Source organism: Tauraco erythrolophus, chromosome 2 (genome assembly GCF_009769465.1).
Source record: "Tauraco erythrolophus isolate bTauEry1 chromosome 2, bTauEry1.pri, whole genome shotgun sequence".
NCBI lineage: Eukaryota > Metazoa > Chordata > Aves > Musophagiformes > Musophagidae > Tauraco > Tauraco erythrolophus.
Window position 1 is genome coordinate 45,850,530 of NC_141466.1, and position 14,412 is coordinate 45,864,941.

At 41.4% G+C, this 14,412-nt stretch overlaps 1 protein-coding gene across 2 annotated transcripts in view; it reads left to right on the top strand.

Moving 5' to 3' along the window:
* The window catches only part of GCLC (glutamate-cysteine ligase catalytic subunit), a 35,999-nt gene extending 25,476 nt beyond the window's left edge, over positions 1 to 10,523 (top strand). For both annotated transcript variants that reach the window (XM_086631359.1, XM_086631360.1), the window contains exons 9-16: positions 5 to 143; positions 682 to 794; positions 1,473 to 1,565; positions 2,309 to 2,413; positions 4,550 to 4,631; positions 4,728 to 4,831; positions 4,932 to 5,052; positions 8,819 to 10,523. In XM_086631359.1, coding sequence (XP_086487485.1) covers positions 5 to 143; positions 682 to 794; positions 1,473 to 1,565; positions 2,309 to 2,413; positions 4,550 to 4,631; positions 4,728 to 4,831; positions 4,932 to 5,052; positions 8,819 to 9,024 — 963 coding nt within the window. In that variant the 3' untranslated portion in view covers positions 9,025 to 10,523. The remainder of the gene's footprint in view (positions 1 to 4; positions 144 to 681; positions 795 to 1,472; positions 1,566 to 2,308; positions 2,414 to 4,549; positions 4,632 to 4,727; positions 4,832 to 4,931; positions 5,053 to 8,818) is intronic.
* The last annotated feature ends 3,889 nt before the right edge of the window (positions 10,524 to 14,412 follow it).

Genomic DNA, 14,412 nt, shown 5'->3' on the forward strand with positions numbered 1-14,412 from the left:
ATAGCCACTGAAGAACAACCATTATAGAATCAGTAAATCCAGATATGATTCCATAGACAGTTATCTATCTGAATGTGGTGAGAAATACAATGACATTGATTTGACAATAGACAAAGATATCTACGAGCACCTAATAAAGGAAGGTAAGTGTTTGCTTCATTATGAGCAGGTTAAGAATTGTGCTTGCAGTGTGTGGGGATATTTTACGTTTTCGTTCTTGTTTGTTTCAACCATTGTGCAACCCTCAGAGTGACTCCTACTCAAGAAGTATCTGTGTAGTGTGGTCTTGAGAGTTTTTTTTAAAAAGTATACGTTTGTAATGGAAACTGTCCCTAATTCCAGCTTGAGAAGCTCAGTGTTTGACGCGTTACTGTTTTATCTTTGTGGAGAGAGCAGAACTGCTTTAGGAAACATGGCACAGAGGTGCATCAGAAAACAGGAAGAATGGCAGCCACGCCAATATTTAACTGTCATTTCCAAACAAGAACCTGTTCTTTTTTTTTTTTTTCTGTTCTCTTTAAGCATTTCCTTCCTTCCCTAAGTCATGATTTAAACTTTAACAGGATGTGGTGGGTTGAGGTAGCATTGCAGAGTTGGATGTTTTCAGTCTTGTAAAACAAATCGTTTCCTTGAGCCTGCTTTGCTATGTGTGAATTGTTTGTTTGAATTTTCATTTTGTAGGTATTGACCACCTTTTGGCACAGCATATTGCACACTTGTTCATTCGAGACCCATTGACTTTGTTTGAGGAGAAAATACATCTAGATGATGCAAATGAATCCGACCATTTTGAGGTTGTGTCTGATTTAGAGGAATTTAATAAATATATACATAAAATTGTTTATTCTTTATAGTATTGCTTAATTGGAGGATAGCAATATAAGCTAAGAAATTTATTTTTTTCCCCGAATTTTTCACTTAAGCTAGTTATTTAGCATATGACTTTGCAGTTATAAGCACATTTATTTATTATATCATTTATTTAGGAGAAGGCGGTGGCTTATACTTTAAACTCAATAAAATATGAAGAGCTCAAACTATAGCTATGTATATAAGTGTCATGGGGAACTGTCTGTTTTTATGGCTTCCTAAAAACTGTTTTGCATGACATTTACGTATAAATGTCCCTCTTACATAACTTTATGAAGCAGTAGCTATGTTAATATTAGGTAGTTTTAGTTTGGGATGCATCAACCCTGCATAAAAAAAAGAGGTCAGCTAAATCTCAGCCCACTAGTATCTTATATGTAATCCTCAAAATAGCATGAGAAAGTGTAATGTATTTGCTCCTAGAATGATTAGTTATGCTGTAGTTTTTAGGAAGTCATGCCACTTAGTTTGGAAATGCTTCTCTAACTTGCTGGGCTGTTCCAGGGACAATATTAGGACTTATTATCTGCTTATTTTTCTTTGATTATATTATAGAGTGATGCTTATCTTCATTGTGACAGATTATTTCATGTGCTTTGCAGAATATTCAATCTACTAACTGGCAGACGATGAGGTTTAAGCCACCTCCTCCAAATTCAGATATTGGGTGGAGAGTGGAATTCAGACCTATGGAGGTAAGGAAGGCATCAGTATGCACAAAAGCACGTTTCCTTTTAAGTGGAAAAGTACCAGGCATTCTGCCATCCAGTATCAAACCCATATTACTTATGCTGTGTTTTCTCCCCTCTGAATTGCTAGATGCAAGTGAAGTGGACAGCAGTGTTTAATCAGACATGGGCTGTGGGAATGTAACTGACAGGAGAATCCACTGCAGCACAGCAAAGCATGCTGATGGATTTGGGGTGATGGGGAAGGGAATTAAGCTTGTATTAAAGCAGCAGTAAACAAAGCCCCATTTAGCTTCTAGAGACTGTATTTCTCTGGTACTTTTCCCGGTACTGAACAATTCCACTCTCATTGTTTTGTTTTTCACAAATGCTTCTATTTTATAGCTGTCTGTTTCTGAGCTCTCTGAATTTAATCCCTTAAAAGTGGAAATTTAAAAGCTATTATACATTTGTAATTACACAAAGCGCCTAAAGGTGCAGGTTATTAGATAGTCTTTTGAAACACAAGTGTGTTTTGGCATTGGATTAAAGTGTTGAGTTTGTTGAAGTGTGTACCTGTATTGTGCATTTGAAGTCACTGCTGATGATTCCAGCTTATGCATCACCATCTCTGCTAATACAGTGTGTGTGAATACAAGTACCAACATGAACATTCAAGTCAAACTGTTTTAAACTGTCTCAGATAGTTATCTACTTCCATAAGTGTATTCCCACTAAAGTAATTTAATCTTTAATCCTTTCATGTCTAGGTCCAGTTAACAGACTTTGAAAACTCTGCATATGTTGTGTTTGTGGTATTGCTAACCAGAGTGATTCTGTCCTATAAACTGGATTTTCTCATCCCTTTGTCCAAGGTAGGTGTGAAAGATTAGATCTATTAGAGCTAAATGCAGTGTGTTTGCATCAAGTCTGATTTTTATCCTCTGTGAGCTAGGAAGTAGTATTTGTGCACTTACAGAACAGTTGTTTTTCAGTCAGTTTTCATCTGTACTAGTACTTTGAATCGATTTCAACTCTACAGTATTAAACAAATATTTTACTGCTGTCTAATGGAATTAAGCTTATAGACAAATACTGTGGGAATTTCTGTGGTGCCTAACAGTGTCTGACCACTGCAGAAGTGTTGAGAAATACCGTTGTCACAAGACTGTTTTAAAACTGGCAAGGGGTGTGTTTCCACCGTTTTACATGTGAGTAAAATAACCTGTGGAAGTCAAAATAAAAACTTCAGATACTTATTTTAACATAGGCTGTTGCCTATGTCTTGTTTTCGTAATCTGTTTTGTTTGTATCTGGTGGAGAGGGAAAGGAGGAGTTCAGCATGTTTAGTGTTATGTTACACAGTATTTGAATGGAAGCAAATACTGCTGGTTCTGGTTACAGCTTGTGACTTGTCTTTAGACAGACCAGCCATGCAAAATGTGCTTTTTTTCTTAATCTTCTCCTCACAATTGTTGAACTATTTTCGGTGAAACTGTCCTTGCACATCTTCTTTCTGAGGCTCCTTACCACAAAATGCCTTTTTAAGTGGGTAGTCCTGCAGTGTTACAGGTAACTCGGAAAAAGGTTGTAGTGCAGAAGGTTTTCGGCAGACTGTATTCTAGAAAATACTGCTGCCGGCGCTGGCTACAGCACAGCAGTAGTATCCTGCGGCTTTCCTTAGTGTTTTTAATTAAAATGGAGAAAAATATTGAAGTTGTAGATTAACAGTAACCGTACCATGTAGTTAGGATGATTTCTAAAAGGAGAAATTATCTTCCTGGCGTCAGGAAGTTCAGACTTCATAAATAATGCAGCAATTTAGTACTTACAGTGCATAATTACGTTGTTATTTGGAATGTCTCAAAAGCTCAAAACTTTTAACTAATGAATACCAGTTAAGACTGAAAAAGAGATCAGGTGCTGAAAGAACCTGAACAGAGTTGGGGGGCTGGGAGGGGATAAAATTGCTTGAGCTTGCCGAGCAATTTGGCAGGTAACACAACACAGAATTGCACAACCATTGGTAAGCCTGCCTCTTGCAAGCAAAATACGGTGGGTTTATGGTGCTAATCTCATGCTAATCTTTGCTGTCTGATTGAGTGTGGTTGTACTCCCATCAGCTGGGACTCGAGTGCTTTCAAACTTTCGAAACAGCCTGTTATGTAAATAGGTTTCGTAATATAAGATGAATGAAAACAGACTTTTGAAAACAAAGCTTTGAAAGGCAAGAAGTGAAGATTTTGCATTGTCCTTAATTAAAGGTCAAACAAATAATTTGGCAAATAGTATCCCTTCTTCTGAAGACAATACAGCAGAGCTCATCTCTGAAAGCTGTGTGGTGTTAATTCCCTGAGAACAAACCGACCAAAGAACTTTGACAAAATCTTCCATCCCAAAAGACAGAGCAATGCTTATGTTATTTGCAGAGTGTATGAGCAGTGCTTTGTAGTTAGTAAACTTTCTGATAAGCCCGTAATTTAGAACTTCTTTACTAGCAATCTAAGTTTATCAAACAGATGTTTGGATGTGGAATACATATGATTCCCATACAAAGTTACTAGAATTCTGTTTCTGAAAGTTTAATACAGTGATAACTCTTCTAAAGACTTCAGTGATTTTGTTAATAAAAGCTGCAAAGTATGGTTAGGGAAATGGCAATTTTCTTCTTTTGTACTCATTTAAATTGCATCTAAATATGCAAAGTCTGCCAGATGGGATGCAACCTATTAATCACAGCTATTCCTGTGTTTTCATCCAAACTTCATGCTCTAATATAATACCATTACCTTTTCTGCTGGAGACCTAGTTTCATAGAAGGCCATCTATTTTTTGCTTTTGCCTGTAACCGCTGAAGAATGAAATAAAACTTATCTCCACAGCTTGACCTTGTGTGACGAAATAATGAGAAACATAGTAGATGTTTCAACTCATGAGACCAAAATGTGAGAGTTTGGGAGAATCTTAATTTTCTAAAATGTCACAAATCTCTGAAATACTTGTTTTGTCAGGTGGATGAAAACATGAAGGTGGCCCAGAAAAGAGATGCTGTCCGGCAGGGAATGTTTTACTTCAGAAAAGATATTTGCAAAGGTATCACAACAAGCAGTCTGATTAACACTGTTGTGAAGGTTCAGTGCATCTCTTGCCTTCTAACTGTTTCTTCCTTTCCCTTTCTCACTCATGAAGGTGGAAACGCTGTTGTGGATGGATGTGGCTCTGCACAGAACGGGACAGGCACCGACGCAGAAGAGTACACCTTAATGAGCATTGATACAATTATCAATGGGAAGGTCATAGCCTCTTCTACCTGGAACACAACTTTCCCTTCCATTCCACCCTCCCAGAAGTCAGATAGAGTATGTTTTATGCTGACTCTGTTCTCTTACACAGGAAGGAGTCTTTCCTGGTTTGATCCCGGTTTTGAATTCCTATCTTGAAAACATGGAAGTGGATGTGGACACAAGGTGCACCATCCTAAACTACCTGAAGCTAATAAAAAAGAGAGCATCTGGTATGTTTGACACTTTTAGACATTGATTTTCCAGGCATTTTCCTACTTGGACAGTAACTGGGCTGTTCTTTAGTTTTCAGTTGGGTATAACTGGTGGCAGCTGTGGCTGTGTGGTTAAGTGTTGAGTCATAGGAGCAATGGACTGGAATGTGTTCTCTGGGTTAAATCTCGTCTTGTCTAATTCTGATTATAAATGTTTTGTGATCCATTTTAGAACTTAAATTAGGAGTAATTAATACACTGCCCACTAAGCTGTAGTTGTAACTGTATCTTCAGTCCAAGATTTTTCTTTTCAGCGCCACCTACTGCTGCTTTTGCCAGTGTGTGGTCCCCTTTGTAGTAGCTTGCACATACACTAATCCCCTTTGCCTGTCACTTGAGTGTTGTAAGAGTATGTGAGGCTGGGTCTGAGAGCCTCGTGGTTTTTGTGTGACTCCAAAGCATGCTATTCCAAAGCATTCATAAGCCAAAATTCTGGTATGCTAGAGAGCATGGGACCTAGTCTGTAGGTCCCTGAGAAGAAAGCCCTTCTGTAAGTAGCAAAAATGCTTCAAGGCAGAGCAAACCAGGCTCTTGCCTTGTCCTCCCGAAGTTGCAGTGTTTTCGAAGACAGGCAGTATAACGACTCCATGCTCCTTTTTAAAATTCAGCAGTATCGTGAGTAAAAGATGCAGGCTGAACGTTTATTCAAAACTGTGTAAACTAAAGTGATGCATTCCTTTTTAATTCTTGAAAATTGCTATAGAAGCTTCTAAGTAAAGACCTTTTTAAAACTGAGGTGGAAACCAGGACTTTCTCTTGCTGGGTAATTCAGTACTTTAACAGTACTTCAGAATGATAATAAGTTTTAATTAATTACAGCTTTCACTGTTCATGCTCTTTCCTAAGGCTGCCTGCTTTGTAGGAGGCTTCTGTCCCTCAGGTAACATAGATGGGGATTTGATGCTTGGCTTAACTGAGCTAGAGGAAAAAAAAAAAAACTGTCAGGAAGAAAACATCTGAATCACATCAACCTTCAGAAAAGCAAAATATATTTTTGCTTTCAAAATATTCCATTGTTTGTTGTTGCGTTTTTTCCCTTCAGAAAAATGCTGTTGAAAAAACAAGGAACGTGTAAGTCTTATAGAGGTTTTTTTCCCAAGAGTTTAGGACCTGGGCTTGACGCCCTGTGGCAGTTGTTCCCCTTCCAAAGAACAACTTTGCTACCTGGTGCGAAGTTGCAGGCATTGCAAAAGTCAGCTCGTGTATTTACACAGGCCTACAAGGTGTGAGAGAGAGGTAGATAGGGTCTAGGGTTTACATCTTAACTCTGAACTGAAATTATTTTTAAACGATGCTTCTTAAGAACCAGAATTTATAGCATAAAAAGCATTAGGTACTGTATTACTGTGCCATGAAGTTCCTCAATTGTGATCTTTGGATTATTCCAATTTACTCTCAATCTTAAATCAAGCGTTCCTGAACTGCAGCCTGTCCAGGGTGAGACGTGCCCACAAAGAGTTGCCATCTTTCAGAGTTCTCTCCTGAGATGGTGAACACAGAGCACTCATGAGGGTTAAACACTGGCACTGTAGCTGCTGTGGCTTTCACCGTGCCCTGACGTAGTTCATCTGCACTTCAGTCGCATCTTCTCTTGCAGCACAGCTGGGTGTTGCCCTCCTGGTCTCCATCCTAGCTGGTGTGTGACTGCCACCACGCAGTGAGACTACGGACTTGCTAGGCGGGCAGCAGCTCCTGACCGCCGCGAAGTATTAAGGAAAGCAGTATTAATATAGCACCATCAAGCGATCCTTGTCCTGGCAAGCTCTCACGGTTTCTGGCTGTCTGCAGCGTAGGCGCTTCCTCGGCTGAAGGTGGTGCCATAATCATGGTGCTTGGTCACCGTTCACATATGATTTCCATGATCCTTGCCTTAGCCTTCTTGAAGCAGTTACACTTTTGGTCCCCATAAAGTCCTACAATAAGAAATGCCACAATTTTATTATATGCTTCTTGGAAAAATGTAATTCCTGTTGCAGTTCTGCATGTTTAAATGCTCTTCCCAGTTATTTCATTATATGCCTTCTAGTTCCTGCTTTGTAGGATAATGTTTCTCTACTCACTTCTCATCGACGCCATAGTTTTGCAAACTTCCCAAGTGTGTTGTTGCTTCCAAACTGGTGATTCCTTTTGTGTTGTCTCTCACCTTTTGTCATTCTGTGGTGCCTTTTCCTGGTACTCGTATGTTCTTTGAGAGCTGCAGGCTGTGTTCACAGTGAAGGTGCTGCAGACTTAACGCCGGTATGAAGGACTGGGAGTGATTGGGCTGTTTGACCACCAGGTGTCTGTGTTGGTGTGAGTCAGACTGCTCTCCCGTGTGATGGCTTTTTGTCCAAAAATGTGTCTCTCTTTATGCTCCGTTCCACTCATCTCCCGGTCCCACTTATTTTCTTGTAACCCTTGCAGGGTGTTTCTTGTTTCCTTGCAGGGGGTTTGGACTAGATGACCTTTGAAGGTCCCTTCCAGCCCTAACCATTCTATGATTCTATGAACCCCCATGCATCTTCTTGGTTTGAGAAGGTTTTCCTGTGAGTTTTTTATGCCTTCAACAAATAATGCTTCTTGGGTATTTTTTCTGCCCTTTTTTTATATAGAAGTGTAAACTCTGGCCTCCTTTCTTTCAAACATGACTTCTGGTTTTTGAGGGACGTTTTTATTTCTAATAACCTTTTTTATTCTGCTTATGTTTCCTGTTTCCTGTACTTTTTGCAATTTTTCTGATGTGTGTTCCTGTGCCTCTGTTCAAAACCACTGGCCTATCTTTAAACAGTCTTGGGTGGTTTTTACTTTTTATTTGTGCGTTCCTCCTTGCTTTCCCTAACTCCACCCTCTTGCTTTTAGTAATACTCTTAAACTAAAAATTTCTGTAGTGGAAGCCCTTGACTCTTTCCACTCTTACAAGGAAACTGAGATTCCAGTAGCTAGCAATGAAGATTTTGCTATGCTCTTCAAGCATCTCATCAGCCTACCTTAATGTCTTACTGTCAGAGTTACCTTGAAGTTGTACTAATTGAGGTTTGCTTGCATATGCTGCGTTCAGGAGCAAGATTCAGTAGCCTAAACGCTAGCGTCCAGTTCGCCTCTAGCTTCTACTTTATAGGGATGCAGGTGTCCTGCAAGTGGTGTGTGCCATTTGATGACCCTGTACAGAAGCGCTGGGGACCCTTAGGCAGCTGCTGACTGCCCCGTGGTCTACATAGTGAAGCAGAGGCCATGTGTACTAACCAGGAGTTGGTATAATCAGGAACCTGCCTGTTTTTTTCTCTAGAGGAGCTGCCAGAGGGGAGAAAGAAATAGTAAGTCAAGATAGACAGAGGAAAGCTAGCAGGCGAGCTGGATCAACTGCAAAATTATTTTATACATATGTAGTTGTTGTAGAGGTGTCTGTTGGTTTGTTTCAGCCAGATTCTGTGTTAAATTACATGTTTAAGACCTCTTGCTATGCAATCTCTTGGTAACACCTGTTCCAGTAGCTACTTCTCTGTGTGCTGCCTCGTTACAACATCTGAAAGTTTGAAGATCCCACCAGACGAGTGAGTTCAGACTATCAGCAATATGTCAGCTTAGTTACACTTGCAGTTTAGCCAAATTAAAAAAAAAAAAATAAGTATAGGAATGTGAAAGCATGGACTGTTCATTAATTGTGTATATAATGCATAGAGCTTTAGGTGTTGTATTGCTAAATTAGATGTATAAACTGTGAAATTCGACTTTCCTATGCCTACAGGAGAATTAATGACAGTTGCTCGATGGATGAGGGAATTTATCGCACAGCATCCAGACTACAAACAAGACAGTGTGATAACTGATGAAATGAATTATAGCCTTATCTGGAAATGCAACCAAATCGCACAAGGCCAGGCAGAGTGTCCTGAACTACTGGGGGTAGGATTTAATAAGAAACAAAGTGGAAACAAAACTGGTTCTTTGTAATGAATGAATGTTTCTTAAATAATATAAAGTTTAAGCCTTTTAGCAAAGCACTAGCAAAGATACTGTGAATCTGGTACAGTTTCATGGTGTGAAGACCAAAACAGGGATACTGCACTATAAAATGGGCCAATCTGCCTAAATACTCGTTTAAGGCATCCTAAAATGGGCATATTCTTATTGTTAAGGTTTATACAATGTACATGTAAATAGTAAAATATTTTTGATTAACATCAATGTATTTTAATAACATTGTATCTAAAGTTATTGTGAATTAGCTTGTAACTTTTTTATGCTTATTCTAGAAAGAAAAATCGTCCTGAACAGCTTTGTAAATGAAATGGTACTTGTATATTATATGCATTCCAGTTACTGAATGTTTACTGTAATTTTTTTAACCTGGAATGTGCTGAGTAATCTACCTTATTGTGTAAGAAAGAAAAAAAATCTTCTGAACCTACCTGAATTGCAGATACTTCTTCCTTCCACTTGGATTTGAAAGTATGTAAGAACAGATAAATGCATGTGCATCCCATTTGTTAATCTTTACAGCAGTTTCTCAGTTGCCACAAGACCTGCATCCACTCATAAACTGTAAAACTCAGAGGAACAGATGTGTCTTTATTCAGATAACTCAAGTCTGCCTGTCTGCAGATGCATCACTACTTTTTTTTCCCCTCTGAAGTAAACTTGTACACTATCACAGTTCAGAAATTTGCCTGATAATTGAACAGAGAAGCAGTAATGTGGGAGATGCGGTGAAAGAGAGGAGGAAATGAGAGCTGAACATAAAGCTGTCTTTACACAGGAACCAGACCTCCCTGCTCTGGACTTCAGCACTCCTTTACTGCTGTTTCTCCCATATTGCTGCTGTTCCCACAGTTGACAGTGACTGCAGCACAAAACCAAGGACCTGTCCATTCTTCCTAGAGGTTGAATTTCTCATTTGTCATTCGTTATTATAAATATTTTTGTCAGCATGTTTATTTCCTGTAAGGTACTTTATGTAGATAGCTGAAGTACCTACATAGACGTAGGTATGGATAACTTAATCCCCTCTAGAAAATAGTTCTAAAGAAATCGTGGAATGCACTAATCCTTTGAATTGGGAGCTGGTGCTGGGAGTGACTGTAAAGTATTTAAAATTTAGCCATTGCAACTGTAAATAAAGCAAACTTAAGGGGCCTTTTTGATTTAGCTTCTCAACTGACTTCTGGAAGTGAATTGCATTATGGGCAGATTATGCAAAGCTTAATGCAAGCGTATATAAATACCTAAGGTGTAATGATTTTTTAAAAAATAACTAATGGAGAAACTGCAATGAAGAAGTGCACCAAGAAGCTTTTATGTACTGACATTAGACTTCGTTCTGTGTTCACAGGTGTGCTTTAGAGAATAAAAAGAATGCTTTCTTTCTGCCATGGTGAATTTGTTTTAATCAAGATGTAGGCATATGCTAATTTAGTTTCTGTAATAAGGAAATAAAAATAAAATTTGCAGTACGTGTTGGTCACTTGCATGACTTGAACCCCCATTTCCGGATTCAAAAAGGACAGGTCATGTACTTGTTAAGTACAGCTCATCCAGACTCATTTTGTTCACAGTGAAACTTCTTGGGACTAAGGCCAAATGGTCTACCAGCCCTGCAACAGATAAGTCCTTGCCATTGTCATGGAAGCATCTGATTGCACTGCATCAGGTGCTATGCTTGGAAGATCTCTAAAAAAAATTTGAATGCTCTTAATAAACAGATTAATGCAGATTAATAAACTGCATCAACAGATGTCCTTTTTCCCTTTCAATTGACAGTGTCACCCTTCTGGCCTAGTAGGTAGCTACTGTCCTGTAAGTGAAAGAAAATTTTGTCATGATGCCTAAAAGCTGTGGCTGGAAGTTTCCCTCATGAGTTCTTGCATGCATGATTTCAGAGAGGATGAGAAAGATCAAACACAAAGCTGCTGCTTGTTTGTTGGGGTGTCCATGGTGGTTGTATCTAAGCGACTTACATTCTTTAGATGAAGAAATAAAGTATGTGCTCCAGCCTGTTCTGGATGCTTTGGCATGGTGGAGGCTCTCTCAGGACAAACCAGAGTTGCTGCGGGGAGGGACAAGGTTTACCACTGGTTTTGAATATTCTTTGCTTAAAGCTGTGTGGTATCTGCACCCACTTGGAGGTGGAGAAGCAAGCCTTAGGCCAAGCCTCAAACTGGCTCACCCTTTGCAGAAAGTACGTGGAACTCCCTTGGGCTATGAATTCAGGGTTTTTGGTCCTGCAGGCATGAAGTGCTTTTATGGAAATAATGACCTTTCCAACAGTCACCTGTGAGTGAAGGGAGGGGAAGAAGGACCAAGGACCTGAGATGAAACATGATTGATTCCTTGCCCAAAGACCTTAGTAACGTGTCAGTCATGGCACTTCCCGAGATCCCTAAATGTTGGCCCTGGTTCAACCTCAGTAATTTGCTTCATGTCTTTCATTCAGTTTTCAGCTAGAAGATCCTGTTGTGATTTCCAGAGGTCTCGTTGCTATGAAACAGTACTCTGATGCCCAGTTTTCTCTTGAGAGTCAAACTACTTGAGTACGAGTGTCTTTATTTTTGGATTATTTTAGCTATGCTTTTACTGTGACCCAAATCTTCAAAATGTGGCTCCTTCTGTGTGTGCACAGAGCTCTGCAAGCAGTTTGCCCTTCTAGGAGTGGTTCATCAAGAGCTTCGAACAATACTTTGGTCCCGCAAAAGTGACCTGACCTCTGTGAAACAAGCACGAATGATGCAGCTTGTAGAAGCTACGCTGAGGTTTCCTGAAAAATGACCTCGTCTTCTGTTTGCAGTCATTTTGTTTGATATTTTTAAGTGGATTATATTCGGTGTGCTGATGTGATTTTGCAGCAAATTTGAGAGAGACCTGCTGCTACATGGGAAGCTGGTCACAGGAGTGGTGACAGCTGGTGTTATTTCAGCAGCTGTCTATGGTGTGAGCTGAGTTTCAGCGGGAAAGGATTGCTGAAATCCCTTCCCAAGAGCCAGACTCTTCCTTCTAACTGCCTTTTAAGGATGAAGAGCAACACATACACATGCAAAGATATGGGTCAGGATAAGATAAGGATATTCTCTGCTCCAGGAGAGCAGATGAGGGGACAGAAATGCAGTAGTTCCCCTTGCTGCAGAGGTCATCAGAAGATGGCTGTTGACTGTAACACTGAGCAGTGCAAGAACCTGTGATTTGCAAGAGAACAGAAGCAAGAATGTACAATTTGAGCAGTGTAGCACAAACCCTGAATCTCTCAAGGTCTCAAAGGCCTGATGCTTCGTTGGAATTTTCTTGAAGTCAGTTCCAGGAGAAACAGAAACAAATTCTTTCTCTCTGCAGTGGGTTGACTCCGGCCAGCAGCTGAGCACCCACAGCACCCACTTGCTTGCTCCCTCCCAGTTGGATAGGGGAGAGTAGGAAGAGCAAAAGCAAGACAATTGGTGTGTTGGGATAAGGACGGTTTAATATGAGAAGGAAAGAGGAAAAGAACAAGTGATGCAAGGGCAACCCTCCTCACCCTCAAGCAGCTCATGTTCAAGAAACGGCTGCCTTGGAAGACGAAGCCCCCACCTTCTTCTGCTATCCCAGTTTTATAGCGGAACACGCCGCTATATGGCATATGGCGTCCCTTGGGTCAGCTGTCCTGCCTGTGTCCCCTCCTTACCTCTTGCCCACCCCCAGCCTACTCACTGGGGGACAGAGTGGCCAGCAGGGATGGCCTTGGCACTGTGCAAGCACTGCTCAGCGACAGCCACAGCCCCGGCAGCTCATCCACGCTGTTTTAGCCACAGGTGCAAAGCACAGGACCACACGGGCTGCTGCGAGGGAGGCGAAGGCCATCCCAGCCAGCAGCGCTCCGCTGCAACCTGGTTACTTCGCAGATGCCTCATCTGTCCTGCAGCCTGCGCGGTGTCACCGCGAGCCAGAAAATGGGATATTGGGTTTCCCCCCTCTGACTATGTGTGCTTAATGTTTTCTCTATCATGATTTAGCGAGCTGCAAATTAAGAATTGAATTGTGGTGTCCTCACCATATAGAAGAGGAAGTGGGAGCAGGTCCTGGCAGCCCTGGGGGTATTCCCTCAGGATAGAATCATATAAAATCGTGGAATGGTTTGGGTTGGAAGCAACCTCAAAGATCATCTAGTTCCAACCCCCCTGCCATGGGCAGGGATACCCTCCACTACACCAGGTTGCTCAAAGCCACCTCCTGCATCCCCCGCTCCTCAGGTGAGGGGAAAGTGGCACTTAGCCTTTTCTTATGTAAATCATCATATATTCAAAATACTGTACGGACACAAAATAAGTGAAACACCTCACAGCATCATGAGATAGCAAAGTGCTTTCCAAATTCTACAGAAGAAATCAAGAAGAAGGAAGGGACAATGACGCAAAGAGAAATAAAACAACTCAGTTGAGGTTACGCAGCACCAAAGAAGTGAAAATCCTCTGCAAACCCTCCTGAAAATCTTGTCCTTTCCGGAAATGTGCTGGAACCATGGGCTGACGCTGGAAGAGGTGGTGCAAGGATTTGGTGCTGTATGGGACTGGCTTTGGAAGGCTGCGAGGAGAGCCGTAGCTGCTTAACACCTAGACAGAGATAGAGCTTCAGGGGCTGCAGGGGGCAAATTCAGGGCAGTAATCCCCAATAAGCACATCTGACCTCAGGATTTCTCCAGTTTTGATCCAGCCCGTTCTCCCCCTTCACGCAGCGCTCCCCGTACATAAGCATAACCACAGCAGGGATTTCCATTGCTTTTTTCCATCACTTCATTCACAAAAAATTCGATGTGTTAGCCGTGTTTTCATTTGAAGGCCACACCGATTCCTGCGTGTACAGGATAAAACAACTCAGTGAATCTCAAATCCTTGTGATTGCCACAGCGTCACTTTTACTGAGTGCTGCGGGTTGCTATCGAGATCTCCCTGGGTTTTGGGGTGCAGGCGCTTGCCCTTGGTGCCTCTCTGCAGCGGTTCCTGCTGCCACTGAGCAAAGCCCTGGAGATGGCAGCAGCAGAGCTCGAACCTCTCCCTGCAGCTGGTGCTAAAACCCACCGAGCTCTGCTCTGCTATGCTTTTCCCCAGGGTCTGGAAGTTTTGCGTGAATTGTGATGTTTGTCATCAAGCTGCAACGTCCCGAGGCCCTGGTCCCAGCCCAGCTCTGTTCATGCAGAGAGGGTCAGGCTGAGTGTTGCCATGGGCTCCTTCTGCCAGTGCCCATGCATCATGTTGGCTGTGATTCTTTCTAGGCCATGGTGTCACCAGCCACAGCTGAGATGCTGCTCCCTGTGCTTTACAAGCACTCTTCCTTTTCCAGCTCTCACTACAGTTTGGTGGCAGCACAGCCCAGCTTTTCCAA